This window comes from Ictalurus punctatus, chromosome 24 (genome assembly GCF_001660625.3).
Source record: "Ictalurus punctatus breed USDA103 chromosome 24, Coco_2.0, whole genome shotgun sequence".
NCBI classification, from domain to species: Eukaryota; Metazoa; Chordata; class Actinopteri; order Siluriformes; family Ictaluridae; genus Ictalurus; species Ictalurus punctatus.
The window spans coordinates 17,228,224-17,254,738 of NC_030439.2; the positions used below are offsets into that span (position 1 = coordinate 17,228,224).

General features: G+C 38.6%; 1 protein-coding gene across 4 annotated transcripts; it reads right to left on the bottom strand.

The window, feature by feature from the left end:
• Window positions 1-339: 339 nt before the first annotated feature.
• LOC108257068 (hemicentin-1) lies at window positions 340-25,915 on the bottom strand. Of its 4 annotated transcripts, none has more exons than XM_017454475.3 (14): window positions 25,349-25,915; window positions 23,522-23,614; window positions 22,197-22,451; window positions 21,769-22,098; window positions 20,564-20,782; window positions 19,689-19,922; window positions 19,249-19,512; window positions 13,341-13,604; window positions 12,904-13,221; window positions 12,543-12,776; window positions 6,870-7,133; window positions 3,885-4,220; window positions 3,496-3,744; window positions 340-2,242 (listed from the first exon to the last, which is right to left on the bottom strand). In XM_017454475.3, the coding sequence occupies exons 1-14, from the start codon at window positions 25,425-25,427 to the stop codon at window positions 2,136-2,138; spliced, it is 3,246 nt and encodes a 1,081-aa protein (XP_017309964.3). In that variant the 5' UTR covers window positions 25,428-25,915; the 3' UTR covers window positions 340-2,135. The 4 variants fall into 4 exon arrangements, with proteins under 4 accessions (XP_017309964.3, XP_053531498.1, XP_047006625.2 ...); XM_053675523.1 differs by lacking the exon at window positions 340-2,242 and adding an exon at window positions 2,275-3,384; XM_047150669.2 differs by lacking the exon at window positions 340-2,242 and having other exon boundaries at window positions 3,578-3,744; window positions 3,907-4,220; window positions 25,349-25,912.
• Window positions 25,916-26,515: the final 600 nt, after the last annotated feature.

The following is a 26,515-nucleotide window of genomic DNA, read 5'->3' on the forward strand; positions in this document are numbered from 1 at the left end:
CCTCGGAGAGATGTCACATGACTTTACATCAGGTGATCATAAGCAAAATAAAGAAATATACATTCTGACTGAAATACAAACAGAGCTGAACACAAACGTTGGCGTCACTGCCGGTATTAGTGCTAAACTATGAATGAGCCTTATCAGTCCATAAAACATATTTTTATTGGACTGTACACAATACGTCCTTGTGTTTGTGTGGGTTTCCGCTAATTTACTTAATCTTCCAAATACATGTCAGCATGTGGACTGGTGAAGATAAATATCCTTTAGGCATGAATGAGTGTGAGTGAGTAAGACCTCCAAAAATATGCTCAACTAAAAAGGCAGCCGCGTCCATTATGGGAGTGAGGATTCAATTTTTATTTATTTTTTTTTTTTAAACTGCACTTGAATTTTAAAAACAAACGAGTGTGCTACATTTCCTCGAGACAGTTTTGTTCCACAGTGGAAATAAAAATAAAAAATAAAAATTAAATAATACCGAATTCCTTAACAACAAGAACAGTATTTTATTTATCAGAATATTTCAAATGAAACCGAATAACCAATTTACTACAGTAAAAGACTAAAAAAAAAAAAAAAGACTAAAGACGCACAAAAGACAATGCATTGTGAGCATGTTAATACTTTGATGTACCGTTGTGAGTTATTATTTCTATTCTAGTGCACGCCAAACATCTTTCTGTCTTTTAATGAACAGATAAAACCATAAAATACAATGCAATGTAAAAAATAATAATAATAATAATAATAATAATAATAATAATAATAATAATAATAATAATAAAAATAAAAATAAAATAGAATCAAGTACTTTTCAGAAGTATTCACATCTTTTACATCTTAAGATTCACATCTTAAAGTGTGTTTTGCTGGGATTTGACACAATTATTAGGGGGGGGGGGGGGGGGGGTGAAATGAAAGAGCCACAAGGTAGGTATGTCTAATACACTGGCCAATACTGGCCAGTACACACACTTGTACCAGCAACACACACCACCATGTCAGTATCACTGCTGTACTCGAAATTCCCAAGTAATATCTGCTAAGCGATGGTCTTACCGTACATAGCAGCAGATAGGCTACAGTCAGTAAATAAACGTACACTATAAAGTGCCCTGTGTGGAAGGTGTACTCGATTAAAAATAAGTACAATCTTTTGCAACCACATTAATATTTAGGCAAGATTTGGATTAAATATATTTGGATGGAAAAGATCCATAGTTGAATAGAAGGTTCCTTTACTTCTTAATACTTCAATAAGGAAAAGAAATGAGAAAAGAATTACAGTATGTTAAATACAGTGGAAGAGTTTCACTAAATGAGGTGCTATGAAAGGCTCAGCAGTGCAGACCTACGTAGAAGTGACTCACTTGCTGTGAAATAGCCAGAGAAATGAACGCATATCGAAACACAGGATAAATGACCACCTTATCTTTCTGTGACAGGACAAAAGTAATGAATCACTAAGTGATGAATTCCCAGAGTGAGCCTACTAATGACAACGACTCAGGACAGCGTTTAGCGTTAACTCTTGGTTTATGCACACAGGATACAGAAGCTTGAAACTGAGATTAAGTGAGAAAGCTTGAGTAAAATCGACGGCTTACACACTTACAGCAACTTTGGTTAAACAAGTCTGAAACCACACTAATATAATAATACACATCTAATAAATAATGACTTCAATACAAGATAAATAAAATTGAGTATTAAAGAATGAAACAAAAAACTAGGACACCGGACTCAAATGCTGCCGTTTACGAGGCTGCTGAGGCACATTCACAGTAAAAACATGGAGATATGGATCTACCTGCCCATACACTCTTTGAAAATAAGAAAACGGTTCCTCGAGGGTTCCTTGAGGGTTCTAGGAGTGATTGTCTGCTCTACTTGACGTTTTGTTCCCCCACAAAGGATCAAACCAAAAATCCTTTAGGATGCTAGCTGGAAACTTCTTTCACTAAGAGAAGCTTTTCCATCCCTAACAGTGGTGCTTATTCGCACGATGAAGCCACCAGTGTTGAATCGAACACAACCTAGTCGAATGATTGTCTCTGAAGTGGTAAATTCAGGTGATCATCCTATGAAAGCAAACGCTGAAATGCTTTGGTAAGAACATTTGCGAAGGCTCATTTCTTGATAGTCCTCGTTTTGACCGATACATAACCGACGATCGTCACCACAGCCAGTCCGACAAAGGGGCCAACAATCGCCCAAAAAGTGGTACGATTTCCACCTGTCAGAGAAAAGTCATATTCATTATTATTACAGAAGCTGTCTTTTATCAATGCTGGTTGGTAAAGCTAGTCTAAAAGTAGCTTTTACATAAGTAGCTGTTACATACGTATATACTTGGTGTTCTGATATCTGTTGAAATACAAACTATACAAAGCAATACAAAGCAAAGCGGCTTAAAACAAACCCAACTGAAAGCAGAGCTTAGTCACAAGTTTCCAAACAAGGTATGAGTCAGACTATGTGGGTGATGTATCTTGTCTGATTTGTGATTTGTTTACTGCAGCACCAGATGAAGCTGTTAAACCTGTAAAACCTTGACATGTTTATTATTTACTCCTTATACCACAGCACCGCTGAATGATTCATTCTGATGGGTCAAAAGGCATTGATTCGTTTCTATAACAGCAGCGTAGACAGTAGTTCCATCTGCAAGCTTTATGTTAATACACTTTCGAATAGGTCATTGTTTCTATAGTAACAATACGCAGAGAGAGAGATTTACACTTTCTGGTTTCTTGGTCACGCGAGAAGCTGCTTTTTTTGTGTGTCAAGAGAGAAAGAGGCTGGTGAGAGAAGGTTTTTTGGGATGTACTGTTATTCGAAAAGAATCAACTTTGGGGTGGTCAACTTTGTCTCACCTTGCTTATGATTGCTTATGATTGATCATTTTCCTATAACGGCATGCCCGGTCTTGTTTTATTCTTCACTTAAACTCTCAAGAACTGTCAGCAGATCCAGACTTGCATTCTCTTTCTTGACTACATACTGTGCCTTTTTCTTATTTGTTTTATTGTAAGACAAGATCATAGTAATCACCGATCTGTATGCTTTAAGATCCGCTGTGGGTTAAAGTTTCTCTTGACTTTGGACCATTATTGTTTCTCTTTACTTTACATCTTTTTTAACAAACTGGTAAATGGTCTGCACTTATATAGCGCTTTTATCCAAACAAAGTGCTTTACACTGTGTCTCATTCACCCATACACACACACACACACACACACACACTCACACACCAATGGTAGCAGAGCTGCCATGCAAGGTGCTAACTTGCCATTGGGAGCAACTTGGAGTTCAGTGTCTCGCCCAAGGACACTTCGGCATGTGGAGTCACGTGGGCCGGAGCTCGAACCACCATCCCTACGATTAGTAGACAACCCGCTCTACCACCTGATCCACAAACTAAAAATTCAATCCTCTAAACGCTCTGTAGGAAAAGAGAAACAGCACAGAACAATGTTTTTTACCCACCTCTAGGTTTAGTTTTAACAACGAACAGTTTGCTGACGCTGCCGATTCCATTCGACGCTGTGCAAGTGTAGTTCCCAGATCCCATAGATGATATGTTGAGGACTGGATGGCCTATATTAAATTCCTTCCCCAGATTTGTTGAGCTCCATGTATACCTCGGAGGAGGATTTGCCTTCACTGTGCAGTTCAATGCGACGACTTTGGTTGTCTCGTTGAAGATCTCTACTACGCTGGTGGCCTGTGGACGGTCTGAGGAAAGTAGAGACGTACTTCACAATTCCAGCAACAAAACATTTTATTCCAGAGGAATTGAAAGAAATTTAACTGAAGCTGTAGTAAATGATTGTGTGGCAGTTGCTGAGTTCTTAAGAGCTTAAGCAAAGACGTACAATGTACAGTAAGGCCAAGAACCTGTGATGCCACTTTGGAAGAAACTTGAGTTCCAGCTTTCGTCCTGCTCAGTTTCAGCTCCGCCTCACACCTGTAGCGAACTCCATCATCAGCTCTGCTCAGGGATATGTGGAATCGGGTGGACTGATTCACTGGAGTCTTGGTGGAGTCAGAAAATGAGGTTTTTGCAACCAAATGTTGTCCTTTGTACCAGTTCACAGTTAGGAGGTCAACAGGAGCAACATTGTGAACGTCACACTGGAGTTCGTACTGTTTGCCTTCAATCAACGGCCCTGTGTGACCCACGGTGCTGATGGACACCTGGTCTGGAAACTCTGTCGAGTGTGAAAATACCTTCATGTTAAACATTCTCCTGTCAGTACAATGCAGAAAAGATAACTCACTTATTGAAATGTACTGTCTCTAACCCTGACGTCTGGATGGATGTCATAGAACTGTGCATAAAACACATTTTCCTACTTAAACTAAGGTTATCACATTATCACATTATTTGATGTTTTACTTTGTGAATTTAATTTGTTTTTGAAAATATACACTCATTTCAAATGTCATGACAGCAACACATTCCAAAAAAAAGTTGGGACAGTCGACTGTTCAGCACTGTGTAACATCACCTTTTCTTTTAATAACACTTATTAAGCGTTTGGACGCTGAGTGAAGACACCAGTTGGTCAAGTTTAGCAAGCGGAATTTCCCCCCATTCATCCATTATGCATTTTTTCAGCTGCACAACTGTACGGGGCCTTCGTTGCCTTATTTTGCGCTTAATGCGCCACACATTCTCAATCAGAGACAGGTCAGGACTGCAGCAGGCCATGCTAGCACCCGAACTCTCTGCTTACACAACCACGCTCTTGTAATCCGGGCAGAATGTGGTTTGGCGTTATCCTGCTCTGGATGGCAGCGTATGGTGATCCAAAATGTGTACATATCTTTCTGCATTAATGCTGCCCTCACAGAAGTGCAAGTTACCCATGCCATAGGCACTGACCCATCTGGATACCATGACAGACGCTGGCTTTTGGACCTGATGCTGATAACAGCTTGGATGATCCTTTTCCTCTTTGGCCTGGAGAACACAACGGTTGTTTTCTCCAAAAACTATTTGAAATGTCGACTCGTCGGACCACAAAACACGATTCGACTGTGCTACTGTCCATCTCAGATGAGACCGAGCCCAGAGAAGTCTGCGGCGCTTCTGGACAGTGTTGATGTACGGCTTCTCCTTGATGCAGCGGCGAATAGTGTCGAGTGTCAAAGGTTTACCAAAGTATTCCCGAGCCCATGTCAGGATCTCCATTACAGACTCAAGACGGTTTTTAAGACAGTGATGTCTGAGGGATCGGAGATCACATGCATTCAGAAGTGGTTTTCGGCCGCACCCTTTATGCACAGAGATTTGACCGGATTCCTTGAATATTTTAATTATATTGTGCACTGTAGAAGGTGAAATACCCAAAATCCTACCAATTTGTCTTTGGGGAATGTTGTTCTCAAAGTGTTGGATTATTCACTGATGTATCTGTTGGTAGATTGCCGAGCCTCGACCCATCCTTGCTCTTGAAGGACTAGACCTTTTTCGGAGGCTCCTTATATACTCTGATTAGACGATTACCTCACCTGTTTCACATCACCTTCTTATTTCAACTTCTCACGTCAATATTAGTCCTAAACTGCCCCTGTCCCAACTTTTTTGGAACGTGTTGCATGCATCAATTTCAAAATAAAAATTTCTCTACAAAACCTGTGCAGTTGATGAGGTAAAACATCAAACACCTTGTCTTTATAGGTTTTTTTTGTTTAAATACAAGTCAAAGTACATTTACAAATCACTCCTCTTTGTTTTTATTAGCATTTTCCATACTGTCCCAACTTTTTCGGAATTGGGGTTGTAAATGATACTTATTGGGTAATGAATGTTCTTGTTTTTGTCACATCACCCAACCCTAATGTCAGATGTTCATTTGAATAACTGACAAAGAGGCTGTGTCTCAAACACACTCTTTCTTTTCTTTTCTTTTCTTTTTCAGATTACATCACTATACAAAATAACAGCTGGTCTCACACTAACAGCACATACTATCTGTGTATGCACAGCACACTGCTTAAGACCACATAATTGCTTAAATCTTTTTTTTTTCATGATATCAATATAGTGATTGTCAGTATTTTTGAAAGTTATTTTTATTATATTAATAATTAACTTTTTGCTTTTATCTTTTTTAAGCCGATTTTTAATTGCTGCATTTGTATAACAGTTGCAAACTCTGATTGCAGCTAATTATATTAACATTTCGTTTTTTAAATTTTTTTTCCCCCCTCCTTTTCAGTGTTACAAATATGCTAAGAAGTATCACTAAATTCAATTTCCAGGATGTTTATAAAATGCAACACAGCTGTTTTGTTATATGGTCAGAAGTACACGGACACCTGACTATCACACCCATACGTGAATGTTGAACATCTAATTCCAGATTTTGTCCCACTTTGCTGTTATAATAACCTCCACTCTTCTGGGAAGGCTTTCCACTAGATTTTGGAGCGTGTCTGTTGGGCTTTGTGTTCATTCAGCCACAAGAGCATTAGTGAGCTCAGGCACTGATGTTGGTTGAGGAGGCCTGAGGTGCAGTGGGGTTGAGGTCAGGGCTCTGTGAGGGACACTCGAGTCCTTCCACTCCAACTTTGGCGAACCATGTCTCCATGGAGCTCGCTTTGTGCACGGAGGCATCGTCATGCTGGAACATCTTTGGGCCTCTTAGTTCCATTGAAGGGATAATGTAATGCTACAGCACACAAAGACAGTCCATACAACTGTACATTTCCAACATTCTGGCAACTCTCTCCTGCAAGAACTACACATGAGTGCGATGGTCAGGTGTCCACATTTGGCCATATAGTGTATTATAGTTATATCTCGCACCCGTTACTTTAGCTGTACAAAGATGTAAGAAAGACCTTCTTACTGTAAACAGTTACTGGGAGCTTGATTTGACACTGCCCTGCCAATGTGTTGACGAAACAAACAGGCTGTATTTCCCAGTGCACGAGGTTGTCCACCTTCCAGGTGATGAGCTGGACATCTTCCATCATGCCCACTGCTCCCTGAGACGCCTCCCAGCCCATGCCTGTGTGGTTGCTTGGAGTTGCAGTGGAACAATCCACCGACGCTGAAGCTCCGTACTTCACCAGCAGTTCAGGGGGCTTGAGCACAAGCTTGCAACTGACATCTAGGAAGAGAATCAAAAGCACTGAATCATTCTTTTGATTTGAGTAGATAAGCTGTAATCGTCATACTAGCTGAAGTTTATTCACATACTTTGGCAGATTCTGAACATGGCAAAGTGTTTTATTTCAGTTTATCCACTAATGGCAGTTAAATAAAGACGAATTAATGACTTTCAATGAAATCTCTAGATCTTTGGATCTTAAGGACTTGTTTATCGTCCACTCTCGGGTTGTAACATGAACTTTTAATTAACAGTAATTATAAACTGTAATGATACTACACTAAATATCAGTGTTAGTATCAACTATTTAATATCAAATATATGTTGTGTGCTACAAGCGCCTATATAGTACGGTGATTTACATTTTTCCCACTAAGAAAGTTAAGTCTGAAAATTTTCTCAGTTGACTTATACCTATTTCTTAGTTAGATTATCTGATTGTAGAGTATTTAACTTAAGTCATTTCGTGAAGCTTAACCTAAAATGTGTTTAAGTGATTGAGGTGTTTGAAGAGTGTTCAAAAAATTAGGCCGTTTATTATGTAAGGAATAAAACACTTTTGGGTGTGCTGTTACAGGGAAATACAGTGCCTCCGGGATTTTGCGATCGCAGAAATGAACACAAAATCAAGCAAACGCCACGATATTTGGAGAAGATTACACTTTTTTTTTTTTTCAAAATTACCGCAAATTTGGGCATTCGAATGCTCGTTTCGATTTATGTGCGTCGAACACGAGTACAGTTAAAAGGTCTCATTTACCAACAAACATCACAGTTTTTTTTGGCACCCTAAAATGTTATGATTATTTTTCTATTTTTTTCTATTATTTTTTGATCTGTTTATATGTATTGAAATTGGTATTGTGGAACAAAATAAGTTCATTCCTGTTACGTTGCTTATTACCACAAAGCCCTCTGTCCTGAGGACTTCCCTGTGTCCGAAAACCTTAAGTTAGAACGCTGACACTGGAGATGATCTAACAGTGTTAAATAACAACACATTTTTAAATCCACTTATTATTATTCCTGAATTATGCGGCACATACTGCGGTTTCCATAGAAACAATAAGATAAGTGTTAGATAAGTGCATTGATATAAACCTGTGATCTGCCTCACTGTCGGAGGTGCTGTTATGGAAAATTATTCAACTCCTTCTGACTAATCAGCAGCACTGTAGTTTAAGACAACACTAACACCACTCTTACCTGACCACGGAGTGGATAATATGGAATAAATAAATAAATTATATATATATATATATATATATATATATATATATATATATATATATATATATATATATATATATATATATATATATATATATATATTGTATTTGGAAGACATTTTCATAATAAAGAATATTACAAGATTTGCTTACAAGGTTTAGGTGTAAAAACATAACAACTGAAAAACGAACTGGTTCAATTCCAAATTTATGTTAAAACTGACAAAAAATTAAGCATTTAAGACACGAAACTGGAAGGAAGATTAAACATTCGGTACAAAAATCGGCTACATATTACCGTGACTAACCCTGGAGGTGTTGGAGTGTTACAGAAAAAGTAATGACACCTGTGACATCTCAGAAAAGTGCTCTGTGACGTAATTCCTCATGGTATTGACATTATATCATATCGCCCAGCCCTAGCCTGACCTAACAGAAAGTTGCTAAGCTGATTATTTAATAACTGACTTCCCTGACATGGCTATTCTTTTCATTTCTTATATATAAACCTATAATTTCTTGACATCCTTCATATATATATATATATATATATATATATATATATATATATATATATATATATATATATATATATATAAAGTCGTTCAATATAATTGATCATATTTAAACCATCTTTTCCATAAGGTGAACAAATGAAAGTGAATTTGCAAACAAACAGAAATGAGCACTGCTGCAGCTGTTATATAAAAAATTTTGGTTTAATTGTTCAATAAAAGCATTTACAAACAAAACAATCAATAAGCATGATATGTACAAATATAATTAAATAGATCTAAACAGTGCTGGAGCAGAACACATGCTTATCATTAAAGGCACACAGTGTACACTGAACACAACGGCAGGAGTGAAAAGCTTCGAGTCGTTATCTGGGCTCGCACAGCTTATCTCCTTGCTCCCGTATAAACAGTCATTAAGCAGTCATTTCCAGTGCCTTCCCTAGCACCGTTCTCAGCATTTTAACACTGATGATGGAGATTTTCCACTTTGTTGCAGCCGTTCCTTCGAAGTCGCACAAGACACTAGTCGCAAGTGCAATACTGTCTAGGACATTCAGAATTGAAATGATATTTTACATTTCTATATACATCAAGAATTTAACACAATTCAGTGTCGGGAGATGTACAGTGTGTGAGAATAAATATTTAGCTTTTTCTTTAAAAGGATCAGTGTGTTTTCTAAGGCACTGCGTTCAAGGGGAGGGATAAAAGAACCCCATAAGCATTCATCATTGCATTAAAGTTAGCGCACGGTACACAGTTTAGCAGTGTTGTGAGCTAGTGGTTTGCACTAGGACACATAATTTCAGAGCAAAACAGTATATGGTGACGAATGGCAAAATAAAAGTCTCTGAATAGAAGACAGAGAGGTCTTCTAGAAACTGGCTTCAAAACCCGCAGTAGTTCTTTATTACTGACACAGTAAACGGTAATTCCATTCAAACGGGCTCCTCTGACACAGCACAAGATCCCTCATGGTGTAAGAGATGATATGCAAGAATAAATGACATTGTAGCCTTGATATGTAAGCCAGATGAAAAATTAGGTGATTTATCAAATCCAAACGCGCCAGCTTTATAATCCCGGTGAGGTCCCGCGCTCCTGTGGGTATCCGTTATCCCAGAGTAATGGCGCTCCTCTCTTAGATCACTGTAATTGATCCATGACAGATCGTGCTGAGTGCCAGAGGTGTGTATAGAAGAAAACAAAATGACGAAAAGCACATCCTACACCATGATTTTCTTCATGGGAATCGTGCCGTCTTTGCCGTTCTGTGCCACGTTGCCGTTTTGAGCTTTGGGCTTGGCGCCCTCTACGGTGTAGCGGCCCATCTTGGTGTTTTTGTAGTAGATGGAGTAGATGCTGATGAAGAAGACTGAGATGATCACCACCACGAGTGCAACAAAACCTGCGATCAGGGGCAGGTAATCCTCTGTTTCGAGAAACACACCAAAAAAAAGAAGAAAAAAAAAAGAAAAAAAAAAAAAACAACAAAAAAAAACAAGAGTTGCAATTTCAGTGAGATTGAATTGATCTAAGCTATATCTGGATCAGTGTGCTTTTGACTAAACATCCCTCATCAAAAGTGAGCAGTTAAAGTCCATTATGGATAAGCATGAAGCAGCGAGAAAGGAGGAGCTTAATGTATATACACTGGGAATAAATTTATCTTTGATAAAAAATCATTATGGTTTAACGCCCACCCACAGAAACTCGTACAATCAATATTCCAGTTTAAATGTGAAATGTGAAAGTACACAGCAGTCCCTCCAGGATTTCGCAAGTTCCCGATCGCAGAAATGAACGCAAAATCAAGCAAACTGCACCATAGTATAATATAGGAATTTTCCGCAGGTTTGGGCCGAGACGCGTCATGTGATATCATCACGACACGCATTCAGCCGAAGCCATCTTCGATTCACGTGTGTGTCGAACATGAGTACGGCTAAAAGGTCTCATTTACCGACAAAAGTCACGGCGATTTCGCCAATTCAAGAAGTTTTCCGCAAGAAAAAAAGCACAAACAAATCCACACGTTACAAAAAGGTTAAAAAAAAAAAAACAAACGCAACAAAACTGAACATTTTGGCCGCATCAATCCCCCCAAAAAATCGTAGCGAAATCCTGTACGGACTGACATAGACTTTGGGGCTGTAAGTCAGACCGTCTCGTGAAATCCCTGGCTGAACCAGCTCACTCTCACGACTGTGCTCTAACTGGAACCACTAACATCTCAGTATCATACATTTTGAAAAAGATATCATTTCATAAGTCCAGCGTTTCGTCTTTTGGGATAAGAGATGATGATATAATGATAAAACATCGATATTGTGATAAATTACGTCACAAAACACTTCATCACTAATTTTATGACAATGACAATGAGCAGTCTTTACAAGAACTTTTGTACCGATTGTTTGCTTAATTTTACGCCGTATTTATTGTTGTAGGTATTGAACGAAAATGCCATTAAAGCAACTTTGTCAGATATTGCGAGACATACAGTGTATCGTCAAAATGTCTCCAAATATAGTGATATAGTAATATTTTTTCCCATATCGCTGACCACTATATGCCACGTTGATTGTTTAGAAAGCAAGACAGAAAGAGAAGGCGGAAGTAAAGCTGCTTAAACTGATCGGCTTAATCTAAACACACATTATCCAGCTAATCAAAGAATATAGCATAACATAGAACAGTATTCTGTGATATCTTGTCCTAACAATATTAAAAAAATTGTTCAATTCCAATGTATTTTAGCATTAATAATCGTTTTAAAACCTTAAATCTGAGTCCAGCAGAGATGCTGTATCACTGCATTATGGCTTCTCGGTAAAGTGCGAATGGTTTGATGGTCTGAAATTCAATTCTGCTGAACTAGAAGGTTGGTACAGAGTTTCTGAACGCAGTACGCGAAGCCGCCTAGCCCATCCACGTCTGTTTTGTGCTCTAGGCTCTCAAACATGTCCGTGCTGTGATAACTGCACGAGCCAATATCACAGTTCTGGCTAAATTACAGTAACTGCTTCATGGTGAGGAATCTAGAAGTTCTCGCCATGTGTTAAACAAATTCAGCTCCGAATCCCTTCATGCAACTTTCCTCCTGTGATAAATCGACATAACTTTCTTTTTGGGGTGTTGTTTAGCTGGGTAACACATGGCTGACTACAATCACCAACTGTCTTCCCAATGAGCAAACAATCTGCAGGCGACGCCATTAAAATGTAAACTACGTTGGCTAACTCTCTCTCTCTCTCTCTCTCTCTGTGTGTGTGTGTGTGTGTGTGCACTATCTAGGTTCTTTCCCAGCTCAATTTCAAGCCATATTACGCGTTGATTACAAAGTCCTGCTTATGTCATTTAAACCCCTAGGATATTTTGATATCCTGAAGCAGTATAACCCATCCCAAGCTCAGCTGACTTAGTCCTTCTGGTACTCCTGAGGGTCACTCGGAGCTCAGCCTTCCCAGGTAATAGTCTTCTAGAGAACGTTAGGAGCGGTCTATAGCTCTGTGCTTTAAAATACAAATCAAAACAAACTTGTGTAAACTGGCCTATTCGTCATTATTGGGTCCTCACTGGCTACCTGTTCATCAGAACTCAATCAGAAACCAACAACCTGTGAAGTCATATATGAAGATATATGATAAGGGTATTATTACCTTTCTGGACTACCTGGACCACTCTGGTGTCACTCCCAACAGAATTGTTTGCAATGCAGGTGTAGTCACCGCCGTTATCTTTCACTGTCAGGTTTCCACCTTCGAATCTATTGTTGTTGACGATCCATGCGACAGAGGGCTCTGGATACCCACTGGCCTCACAAATAAGCACCACCGGATAGCCGTGAAAGACCGGGACCCGTGGTGGCAATTTATCCGTTATAGCCGGTTTGTCTAGAGCAGAACAACATGAAAGGAGTTGCATATGAATGGCACAGTGCAAATATATCATCTAACATTACATCCTGAATTTTGACATTCTCCAGAACAGCGAGAACGTCTTCTGTGAATCATTACTTACAATGAACAGCAATGTTGAGAGGATCTGATTTATTTTCACAAAGGCTTTGTGGTCCCAGTTTCAGCACTGTTTCACAACTGTACTGTTTTTTATTATCCTTTCTGCTTGGGGAGATCACGAGTGTCGTATTAATAGTACTAAGATCCTTGGTCTCAAAATCCGTTTCACTTTTCACTAGATCTTGTCCTTTGTACCAGTTCACAGTGAGGAACTGAACAGGAGCGACATTCTGAATGTTACACTGGAGTGTATAGTTTTCGCCTTCGATCATCGGCTCTGCGTGACTCGAGGCGCTAATGGACACCTTGTCTGGACGCTCTGAAAGGGAATATTAAAAATATTACAGATGGCAAATAAATGGTGCATGATGAGATGCAAGTTGTATTGGAAAAGTAATAAACGACATAATAAAATAACACATAAGAAATCAAACTTACTGTAAATGATAACATTTAAATCTTTTTGACAATCGTCAAGTCCCACAAAATGTCCAAGGCATGATGCTTTTCCACTCCAGCCCAGCATATCGGTAAACAAGTTAGAGTTAATTACCAAGGTGCTCTCATTAAGCACTTTGTCCGCATATTTCCAACTCAAGCTTGCGCTAGGCACAGATGATTCACATGTCACATTATGAGAACTGCCATACGCCAACACTACAGGTTGCGGGTTGATAGAAAGCGGACATGCGGCCTTTGCACCTGCATTAAAAAAAAGACAGACAATTATATTTACATATTGAAACCTGTATATCTTTTCTCCAGTTTCTACCGCCTGGATATTACAAAAACACACAGAACAGAACATGAGCTCAGTGATAAAGCATGCACAGGAAGGAAAGCCCACTTATACCAAGAAAAAACCCGGTCCCAGAGCTTCCTTTACATTCTTAGCTGGGGTTATACGGCTTGCATTGCTCAGACCAGCACAACTATGTACTAAATATTGTATTTCATACGAATTTTTCAGGATTGAATGAACAATTACCAAGGTTTTGATTCTGTACACATCAAATCCCACTGATCTGTCTAGTAAAAAAAGTCTTTTGTGCTATTCAGACAAGCGTGTGATACTGTGAACACGTCTTAGCAAATATGCCTCCATTCAACTGGTCATTCGACTGGATATATGTAATGCAATAAAATGTATTTTAAAGGCTGAAATAAAAAAGAAACCGCTTGTATAAATGTGTCGCCATGATCATATTGTAGATGACTGATCAATATCAAACACGTCAAAGACAAAAATTGCGTTTCCGATAATCTCCCATCGAGTCGCAAAGACTTTTGCCCATGTCTAAAGGACTACTTCTAAAAGACTTGAGAATGGAGTGCGTCCCCATTCCCCATCCCCAGGATGGAATAAAAACTTAATCAAATTTAATAAGATTAATAAAATCACAAGCAAAGTTTCACAACCAAATCAAATTTCTACCAACATGTATGACGTTATAAAATAACACGTAGAACCAAAGGCAATGGCGATGCCGCCAACAAGTCTAGTATTTCTGGTTACTAATTCGTATGCCAGAAACAGCCTTAATCGTATACTTAGTAGTACTAAAGAAAAACTGTTCCGACCGTTTGACCTTGCTGTGACCTTGACCCTGTTTCTATGGTCATTACCTGGGAATGTTAAAAATCGTTTGGTTTACTTCATTTATTACATTATAATTACGTTAACAGCAGAAGAAACAATTGTTCCAACTGTTACAACACTCTCAGAAATAAAGGTACCAACTGTACTTTTCCTAGTCGCTGATGTGGTACCATCAAGCCTACATGATTTAATCGTTAATCTAATCTACTTTTTTGATCAATTTCAAAAGGAATCAATGACTACTAACTGGTGTCAGAAGGGAATAGCACGATTAGTTGGATTTCCTTCAGTTTTATACTATAATTATGTTTACAGCATAAGAAACACGGGTTATAACTGTACCAATGGTAGCAAAGCTCAAATACTGTATTTCTCCTAGCTACTGGGGTAACGTTTGTAACTGTATTGTGCATTGTGCTTTTACCTGGGAAGGTACCTGTGATGTACCTTGAAGGAATGGTCCTTAAGGTCCCAATTATGCACCTTGAATTATTTTTAAATGTACACTATATTCGTATTTTTTAAAACTATAATGCCATTGGTAGACACATAAAAGGAACATTGAACAGAAAGATGTTAGTCTCATTCAAAAAGAAAGGCAAAACGTGTTATAAATCATGCGCTAATCTGTATCTGGTACGCTCTTAGAAATAAATGTATGAAATTTTTCCTTGTCTGTTGTGGAATCTGGCCAGGAGTGATCGATGCCACTGTTGACTAGAACTACGGATATATCCGAGGCTATACATCATCACGCCTCTGCGTCAGAGGTGCAGCTTTCTTTGCCTGAAGCTTTCAGAACAAAAAGTACTTTATAGGATGTGGGCGGTAGACAGGAAGACATTCCTGTCCCCAGTATCATAATGGTTTATATATAGCAGTCCCCGGTCTAGCATCGATTTAACGAAACACCATGGAAGGTTTATAAACTGTACTCTAACGAGAAAAAGAAGTGGAAATGTAAATGATGGAGACGTCAACTGCAATTTGTATATATGAGAACGAATTTTTTCCAACCGCAATTTCAGGTCACACTCATTATTTCTCAAAATCTTGCAAAAACAAGGAGCATTCACATGGAACTATGGAACCATGCTAACAGTTACTGTACGTGACGTAATAATGCTCGAAAATGTTTTTTTCACACAAATATTTCGGGCAGGAGTGGACGAAAACTGCTTTAATAGACAATGAGAAGTGATGAGCTTGTAAATGGATGCAATGACGTCACAGTTGCATGTGTGTATGTAAATAAAAACAATAACAATAAAACTTTACAGCTGTGTTGCATTACAATTGTGCTAGCTCTCCTCTACCTTTGTTTTCAAACTGCATTAGTGGTCTTTAAAGTACAATTAACATGTTAAAGTATTGTAAAAGTACACTGCATTCACTTTTCCTGGTGAAAGTTACATACTGAAGGTATTAGGACTGGGTAAAAAAAAAATATATCGATTTTATCCGATTTTAAATTTAGCGAAACGATATCGAGTCGGGAAACCCCCGAGTCTTGACAGGAAGTGGATATTATCTGTAGCTCGCCTCTCGTCCTGAACACGTCGCCGTCTTTCACGTTTTCACTTGTATTTCTGAAACATGTTTTAAGTTGTTCACGAATTTCACTGTTGCACATTTACGTTTTTATTTTAATTTTAATTTTCTACAGTAATATACATTGTGCAGTTTCCTTGTGTGCATCCTACGCACATATTTATGATTTCCTGTTACAATGTTTGTTACTCAAAGTAAAAGTAAAAAGAAATTAAACATAATTGTGTGGGCAATTGCTCATGTAAATGTATATTACAGTAATATATTGAAGCAAGAGGGTTTCAGTTACCAGCATATATATATATTAAAACATGGATATTCCATGTCTGCAAAACTAACATTTTAAATGAACTATTGAGAACTGAATCGACACTGAATCGAATCCATATAAATAAGAATCGACTCGAATCACCAAATTGGCAATACCCAGAACAACATAGCTTTGTTTCTAACAGTTTAAGCCTCTTTTTTTTTTTATCTGTGTAAAAGTTCAACGCTACAGGAGTTCGTTTCAAATTAATGTAATACATCACTGGATTCATAACAAAGGTTTAATTCGGTGTTTAGTCAAAATAAACTGTACTTCTAGCTAAGAATTTGACACCTAATACTGTACATATCCAAGTTAGCGCTTATAAATACCTCATGGTGTATTTGTTTTTGTTTTTTTGGGGGGATTGATATCTTTCTAACTCTGAGTTTTGAACACTTTCACTGCTTTCGAGCTGGCAAAAAACTTCCCTTTTGAACTTTTACAGCTACAGGAAAGGAGAGGAATGGAAAGAGAATCGCCCACCATGGAGTTCATCCGAGCGCAGCGTCAGCAGATCCAAAATGAGCCATGTGTAAAAGATCCGCTCCCTGAACACGGTGGCCATTTCCAACGCGCTTTACTCTCTTTCTGCGAAGTCGTGCGTTAACGTCCGGGCTTTCCGAGGTGCTGAGATACTATACAATGCAATCTACCACAGCTCTCACAGTGTCTGAGGATTGTGGGAGGAAATCCACCCTGAGAATGAACAGCGTCCACTCTAGGACCGTACACAGGGTTGCCAGGTTGTTTTAAGTTTATCCCCGACCACTCCATGAACCTCTAAAATACAACTACCTCATCCAGAGGCAACCCTGACAATAGGAAACCCCACTTCTCCTCCTTTTCCACCTCCTCCCTCTCCATCTCCTCCATCCCCCATTCTGACGTCAATGAATAAAAATTACCCTTGGACATGTAACTTTAAACCAGGGGTATTTATCAAAAGTATGTGAAGGCATGAAGAGATTAGACTCAAGACTCTAATAACATGAGTGAATGGTGATGATAGTTACCTCTTAATGCTTAACCATTAGTGCATACTGTATGTCAATATATAAGACAATTTGAAGTCTTTATGTTTTAGCACTTTTGACTTTTAGCACCATAACACCAATAATGGCGTGCACGTGATCGTTAAAGCGCACCTATTATGCTTTTGAAACGTGCCTAATTTTGTTTTAAAAGTTTTCATACAATAGATTTACATGCAACCAAGGTAAAATAATAATAATAATAATAATAATAATAATAATAATAATAATAATAATAATGAAACACTTTAATGTGATTATAATTTAAATTGCAGCATCACCTTTTGTCACAAACGACTCGTTAAATGATCCGTTCTAAAGGATTCATTTGAAACCCCCCCTTTCAGAGAGCATACTCTGCTCTGATTCGTCAGACTTCCCAATCTGTTGTGATTGGTCTACCGCTGTTAGTGAGTTTCAAAAAGGAAACGCCCACGACCGGCGGTTCGTCATCAGCCAATGAAGACCAGAGGCGGGGTTTTTTTGTTACAAATCTAAGTAGGTTTGTACAGGAAGTAAAGTCTGGAATCACTAACGACTCGTTTCAGCTGTTCAGAATCGGTTCATTGTTTTTGGAGTCAGTAACTCAGTTTGTCGTGCGCTTTGATTTTCGAAATTTTGCAGACTTTTTACATTCACAAACAGCTCTATAACACACTACATAAAAGGTAATAGGTGCACTTCAATATTTTAATTGTTTAATTGTTCCTTCCCAAATCCATCCGTCCATCCATCCATCCATTTATCCTGCACAGGGTCTCAGGGAGCCTGGAGACTATCCCAGGGGACTCAAGACAGGGGACAGGGCACCAGCACATCGCAGGGCACAATCACACACACATTCACACACTACTGACAATTTAGACCTACCCAATCAGCCTACAACACATATCTTTGGACTGGGAGAGGAAAGTACCCTGAGTACCCGGAGGAAACCCCCGAAGCATGAGGAGAACATGCGAGTTCCGTGAAGGTGAAAACCCTGAAGGTGCAAGGCAAGCGTGCTAACCACTAAGCTACCGTACCCGCCCCCCATACACATGTATTTTTAAAAAATAATTTAAACCATGACACTAACAAGTATAAACTGCAATGAAGATAACGGAATAGCAGTCCTGTGTTAAAATCCATCCATCTTCTACCGCTCATCCCTCTTCAGGGTCACGGGGAACCTGGAGCCAATCCCAGAGAGCATCAGGCACAAGGCGGGGTACATCCTGGACAGGGTGCCAGTCCATCGCAGGACAATCACATACACACTCACACACCCATTCATACACTACAGACACTTTTAGACATGCCAATCAGCCTTTGGACTGGGGGAGGAAACCGGAGTACCCAGAGGAAACCCCCGCAGCACAGGGAGAACATGCAAACTCCGCACACACATGGCCCCAGCGGGAATCAAACCACAGACCCTGGAAATGTGAGGCGAACGTGCTAACCACTAAACCACCGTGCTAACCACTAAACCACCCGTGTTAAAATGATCATTTTGCGTTAAAGTAACTTTAGAGACACTTTGGGAATAAACATGCACTACATCTTCCGTTTGTCTTGAAGATGCAATGTGTTTTATATGTCTATTTTATATTACTCTGATCGCTAATAACTCAGACACCGATATATATATATATTTTTTTTCTGCAGTTGTATTGGTAGAAAATTAAACCAGGTTGTAAAACCTGGAACACTGGGTTGTAAAAAAGTACGAATACTAGATGAAGGTTAAATCTATTGGCATTTTTAGAACTTAGTTGCGATTAATTTGCAACTGTGTAATATTCATTGAATAATTGATCATATTTTGGATAATGTCACATACAGCTATAGAGAAACCTGAAGCCTTACCTTGAACATCAACTCTGACCGCTTTGTTCTTTATTCCCAAAACATTGGTGACAATGCACATGTACGTGCCAGTGTTTTCTCCATCAGCATTCGTTATGTGCAGCCGAGACACGCCATCTTCGTCCACGATACGTACATTAGATGTCTGATGGTAGATCCATCTGTAGCTGGGCCGAGGGTTGGCATAAGAAACGCACTTGAGCACCACATCTTTGCCAATAGATACATTTTCATTCTGCAGCTCTGAAATCTCCGAGGGTGGATCTGAGAAAAGACAAATGTCACAATCAATCATTTCTAGTCACTGTTTTTCAAAATTAAACACATTTACAACCTGGAAAACTAACTAAAAAACTAAGTTTTTTTTCTGTTAAGTGTACAAAAGGTCAAATCTTAATAAAAAATAAATAAATAAAAAATCAAATCCATTGTACACTTACACCAGACCTCGATTTGTATTACATGACTGACGTTGGAGTAGTTGTTGCTTGCTATTAGAGTGTAATTCCCTGCAGCATTCCTGTACATAGTTCGTGGGAACCCTGACAGGATGTCGTCTTCATCTTTATACCAATTCTCAGTAATCTGTGGAAAACCGTTAACCGTGCAGTTGGGTGTGAAATATGTATCTTCTTGGACTATAAAATGGTGTCCACATGAAATTTCTGGTCCATCTGTAGCAAAGAAAAGAAAAGAAAAAGGTGAATGCGTATACAATGCTTTGCATAAGTATTCACCCCATTGAACGGTTCAACATTTCGTAGCATTACAACATGGAACTGAAATGAACTCCATTGGTATTACATGACATGAATCTACACAAAATAGTCCATAAGCCCATGTGCTTTCTGGTTTCCTGGTAGCGTGACAAGCTGTGTGTGTTGTTGTTTTTTTGTTGTTGTTTTTTTGTCTTATTAATGTCAATATAAAGTCAAGGGAATAGCTGTTTATAGCTATTACACTGTATAAATATATACATAAATAATAGGAGGAACTAACTTTTACCAGCATTCCACAACATAAAATGAAATTATACACTGATAAATAACATGTGTGGTTCTTTTATTAATAAAAAGCTGTAATTGTTGGAAAGTTGCAGTGGTATAAGGGGCATAAAACAGTTCAGGATGTGTTGTTATTGGAAAATAATCACCTTCAAGGTGGTAACAGTGACTCTGCTTAGCACTGGGCCACATCACATTATCACAGCACTGATTATTTTCCTATAACAGCACGCACCAAGTGTTTTATTCCTTACATATGTATACATGACTGCTTCTTTACACACATCCTAAACACACATACACAGACTTACATATCACTTCCACCGTCAGGGAAGTAACATTCTTGTTGATGATGATTTTGTACTCTCCACTTGAGTTCCTATTAAGTGGAGTGGTAGGGTCAAATACAGACTCCTCTCTCTTCCAGTAGAAATCAGGAAATGGTTTTCCTGTGACAAGGCAGTAGCCTGCCAGACTCGCTCCCTCATTCAGATGTACAACACCAGGACAGTTTGAAAGCTCAGGTCCAACTAGTGGATAAACAGGAAGAAAAGCAGATTAACTGTTACTCTTCCAGTACTTCACAAATGTTTAATTGCAGCACGCTACAGTTGTTTCATGGTAAAGTAACACAAAGTGATTTTGTAGATGTAGCTTGATACTAGTTCTTAGATCAATCAATCAAACACACATTTGAGCCATTGGGAAAAACTATTAGATCAAAACCAATTATGCAAACTGTAGTAAATTTGTGTTATTTCTCTCACCTTGCTAGTTAGATTTATTTGGGTTAAAATGTAACATAAGTAAGCTACCATTTTGAGATTGGTTAGTTAGCTGCTGGTTAGTTAGCTACCTGGATAATTTTGCTAGCGCTTAAGACGTGGCTTCAGGATGGTAAAAAATCATTCAACTTTATTTTATTGACGTGTCTATGTATGTATCTGTGATAAATAGGCTAAATATACTGTCACATCTTTGAAATTTGAGGAACATATTAACGGAGCTACTGAGAGATAGGACAAGGCAAACATGCATGTGTGCTAACTAAGGAATGAATGATTTATCCACCCCTGAAGACAGTGATATTAAAGATTAGACCCAATTTAATCACTAAACAACACTCCTGTACTATACATATAAGGATATTTTCTGATTAACTCAAGAGAAAGTGAAGGAATGACTCTTTGCAGTTGTTGCAGCGTCAGAAATAACAGGAGCGAAGTTGTTTAGAGGACGTTCTGCAAAATTAAACGGAAATCTCAACTGATTAAAAATATGACGTGTCATTCTTTAATGAAAAAGTTGTGATTATTGCGGAGTTGCAATAAGAGGAATAATCACGCTGAGGCGGTAGAAGTAATGCCGCTTTGCATCTCGCTGCATCATTCCACCCCGTCATTGATTATTTCCTATAACTGCACACCCTCATGTGTTCTATTTCTTACATATTGAAGATATATTTATTACTCATGATGATGTGATGTTAAGTATTAATATGGGAAGGCAAACGTACAATACACTGTAATGTTGAGAGGATCTGATGTCACTTTAGGAGGAGGTTGAGGTCCTTCTGGTCCCAGATTCAGTTCTGCCTCACATCTGTACTGAACTCCTTCATCATCTCTGCTCGGGGAGATCTGAAGTGTTGTGGTTTTATTAAATGGAAATGGGCTCTTATCAGAAAAGTTTTCTCTTTTCACTAGATGTTGTCCTTTGTACCAGCTCACAGTGAGGAGATGAACAGGAGCAACATTCTGAACATCACACTGGAGCTCGTACTCTCTGCCTTCAATCATCGGCCCTGTGTGATTCACGGTGCTGATGGACACCCGGTCTGGATGCTCTGTGGGTAAAGAATAGAAATTCAACGTATCATATATTGCATTCTGAGCAGGGCATAAGTTATTATCTCTCAAAGTCAACAGGTAAGATACGACTCACTGTAAACAGTAACTGAGGGCCCAAGTTCGCACTGCACGGAGTTTACATTTATGTAGCAAATTGGTTTCATGTCCCAGTGCGTGAGGCTCTCTACCCTCCAGGTGATGTTCTGGACCATTTGCATCATGTCTACTCCTCCGTCAGATGCCTCCCAGCCCATGCCTTCGTGGGTGATGGTTGTAGAACAGTTAGCTGAGACTGAATCTCCAAACTCCACCACTAATTTAACAGGCTGTATTTTAATGGGACAATCACCTGCCAAAACATATTACTGCATTTAAATCATTTTACTATTGATTGTGGAGAAAGATAATTGTACCATTGTTCATTTGAGTTTTGTTATGAGATCAGATTATAAATAGAATGTGTGTAATCTCAAAGACAAAAAAAAAGAGTTGCATGTAGCCTTTTATAACATTTGGTTATCCACTATACTGGAATTGGTTGGTGTATAAATAAAGTTTCTCATATGTTTAGCGTTGCCTAAGTGTTTAATTGGTGAGATTTTAAAGCCTATGTGAACATCCTGAAATAAACATCTACATAATATTCAATTCAAGTATACACTATATTGTATAATTATGTTAGCTAGCATGCATAATATTAGCTATTATCTTTCAACTGAGCTGTGCTTTGGTAGCAAAATAATATAAACTTTTTATTTTTGTTACATAGCAACTGCTTTTTACACTTAAAACTAAACCTGTTCAGACCTGACACACCATTGCTGTACAGCAAATGTTTGATATAATGCTATGAATGTAGCTGTATTATAGCCGAATGACAGTAATTATGAATATTTTTGAAATATCAGAAGCTGTCTAATGTACAGACAACACAAACAGGAATGCATATAGCTATAAAAATGTAAGAATATGATTGTATTCGTGTCCTATAAAATCAGTTTTACAGCCACTCTGTCTTTTTACATGTTATTTTCAATCAGTCCACTGTAAAACAGATAAAGATATAAAATGGTGAAAGTATTCATGAATTAATCCATATTTATATTGTTTTTATTATGGTCTGAAGACCTTCACATGGGGGAAACCTTACTGACTGTTTCAAATCACTGACACTGGAGACTCCTGCCAAAAATCATAAATAAATGTTTCCTAAAAACATCACCATATTAACTATTAGCCTTAAATTATGTAGAGCTTCTGCTGTACAAATTCCCTGTGAATCAGTTACTACAGACACTTTATTCTCTTCTAATGATCTATCTAAATGGAAACTGGATTTATTAAGCACCTTCTGACTAGTTAGAGAAAATACGGTCTGTTATATGTGTGTAAGGTCTAAAGCATCTCTGAAGCACTCACTGTGATCTGTAATGTTGAGAGGAGCTGATGTCACATTAGGAGCAGGTTGAGTGCTAGGTAGATTAGGCTGCAGAGAGTTTGCAGCACATGTACCTGGGGGAAAAAACAAACCTTGTGTATCAGGCACAGGTCCTGTAGGATCACAGTAGCCAGAATCGTTTAGTGCGAATTCAATCATTAATGAAATGGCGCCCTCTCCTGGTAACATAACAGCATCTGGGCTTTCTGCTGACGTCCCATACGAATAATACTAAACGTTTGAATGGTCTTAAAACAGTTTATACCCAAATCTCAGTCTTGCTTCTGTGGATAATCTGACATGGATACTGTAGAATTATACCTAAGAACTGTTGCTGTAATCATAAAGACTGTCCTGTGCTCATCCCAGGACTCTTACTCACAATCTGCTCATACTGAACAGCCTTTCAGCACAGCAGGGTTGTCACAGAGGGGAAGAAATTGTGAAACTGACTCCCAGGTCCCCAAAGTGGAAGAGTTTTAAAGAGCCTGCACGCTTAAAAATAAAGGTTCTTCAAAGGTTTTTCAAAGTATAGTGTTCTTGAGTTGAGCTATATGCTGCTTTTGAGATTAAAGACGTTCGTTATGGTTCATTATAGTTTCTTCAGAGCAGTGTATTGGTTCTTCAAGGTATCATCCCTTAACAGATTAAAGTAAACCCTATATGGTTCTTTCTTGGGACTGGAAAAGGTTCTCCTGACATCACTCTTAAAACCCTTACCATGATTCTTTAAAACATTAACTTTAATTTTTTTTTTTTTTTTAACAGAACTTCTTATAACATGGTTCCTTTCTGGGTTCTTTCAAGCTCCAGTAAATAGATGGCTCTCTAAAGAACTGGAGAGTAGAAGGTTTTTTTTGTGCAACCTAAAAGGGTTCTCCTATTTCTAGTTCTATTTGGAACCTTTATTTTTAAGAGTGCGGAGTAAAACATTAGCATTTTTAAGAGATGTGAAGTTGGCCCACTGTGATTTGTAGAAGAAATGGGACGGTGGCCCAGAAATTCATGAAACGCCCCTACAGTCCTGTAAAATACAGTCTAGCACAGACACTTTCTTCACAAGATTCCAACTGTCGTCTGCATACACAGCTAAATTTCAGATTTTCCAGGTTGACCTACATCCCCAGCGTTGAACACCAACAGTGCTTGTTAACTATACGCGCTAGGCTGAATTAACAGTGTTTATCACACTGTGTAGAACTCCTAATGATACAGCATCCTGGGCATAAATGAAGACTGTAGAAGTTTAATGTATACTAAAAACCCTGTAGGTGGTCATTAAACACTGTAAGACTTCATTCAGCTAAGTAAACAGTAGGAGTTAATGAAACCCTGTGCTTTTTGCTGTGATAGGTCCCATGCAAAAATAAATAAATAAATAAATAAAAATATCCTACAACAAAGGGGGTTTTTCTGATTATGTGAATCTAACCTTTAACATAAACAAAACCAAAAAAAAAAAAACCCAACTTTGATATGACCATTTAACACAAGGGGGAAAAAAACACGAAATGTGTTGAAAATACAACAATAAAACAAAACAATTTGAAATAAATAGAATAAATAAAATCAAAGTCTAAAAAAAAATATATATATAAATGTTTATGGTTAAAAGAGGATTTGTAGAAATTCACAGCATTATAATTCATTCACAATGAGCACAATTAATGCTATGGTTTTAGTTCAAACACCAAATACAAATAATACATTAATTAACTTAATGATTTAATGAATGAATTAATACAGAGTTCAGGCGTCCTCTGAGATCTTGGATAGTTGTTCAAGTTCTCGAGGTGTCTCAGACTTACCAGGAATTTGTACCAGGCAAAAACACAATAAAGGAAGTAAAATCCCAAATAAGTCTCTTTGGCTCGTGTGGTCCAACATGTCTGTAGTCACTGTAGTAGAACTAGTCCTGTGTGTTACTTCAGAAAGCAGTGGTAACGTGCGTCTGGTGATGTGCGCTCCAGCTGTGCGCGCAAATGTCCGCGCTGGAGCGAGAGAGAGAAGAAGTATGTGTTGGTGAAGCGGTTGCCAGATTGAGGAAAATCCACCAAAGCTCACCTTGTTTTCTCGGAAAGATTAAAAATACCCCAAGTGAGACACTGCTTTTTCATTCGCCAGTACTATATGGCACTTCTGAGGTTGATGTAAAGCGTGGGGTGGACTGAGGGGGTGTTGCCTCACTGCTATTCGATTATCTGAAATACTTCTAAATAATAAAATAAATAAATAAATTTAAAAACCGTGTATCACACAAGAACTCTTACACTGATCAGCCTACTATTGTGTACGTCCTCGCTTGTGTCACCAAAACAGCTCTGACCCGTCGAGGAATGGACTCCACAAGACCTCTGAAAGTGTGCTGTGGTATCTGGCACAAGGATGTTAGTAGCAGATCCTTTACGTTCTGTAAGTTGGGAGGTGGGGTCTTCATGGATCAGATTTGTTTGTCCGGCACATCCCAGAGATGCTCGAACAGATTGAGATCTGGGGAATTTGGAGTCCGAGTCAACGACCTGGACTCTTTGTCATGTGTCAGTTTTTGCAGTGTGTCCGGGCACATTATCCTGCTGAAGGAGACTACTGGAATTAGGGAATACTGTTACCATGAAGGGGTGTAAATGGTCTGTAACAATGTTTAGGTAGGTGGTACAAAGGTCAAAGTAACATCCACATGGATGCCAGGACTCAAGGTTTCCTAGCAGAACATTGCCTAGAGCATCTCATTTCCTCCACCAGATTGCCTTCTTCCCATAGTGCATCCTGGTGCCATCTCTTCCCCGGGTAAGCGACACACACACACACCCGGCCGTCCACATGATGTAAATAAAACCATGATTCATCGGAATAGACCACCTTCTTCCATTGTTCCATGGTCCAGTTCTGATGCTCTCGTGCCCGTTGTAGGTGTTCTCGGTGGTGTACAGGAGTCAGCATGGGCACTCTGACCGGTCTGACTGCATTCACTTTTT

What these genes read in the sequence shown, in the direction of transcription:
- LOC108257068 (XM_017454475.3), bottom strand. Translation starts at nt 25,427, where the DNA reads ATGTTGGACCACACGAGCCAAAGAGACTTATTTGGGATTTTACTTCCT. An exon ending in TCTCAACATTGCTGTTCATT is followed by an intron (nt 12,777 to 12,903) that starts GTAAGTAATGAT and finishes GTTCTGCTCTAG; the next exon opens with ACAAACCGGCTATAACGGAT. An exon ending in GGTCCAGGTAGTCCAGAAAG is followed by an intron (nt 7,134 to 12,542) that starts GTAATAATACCC and finishes TTCTCTTCCTAG; the next exon opens with ATGTCAGTTGCAAGCTTGTG.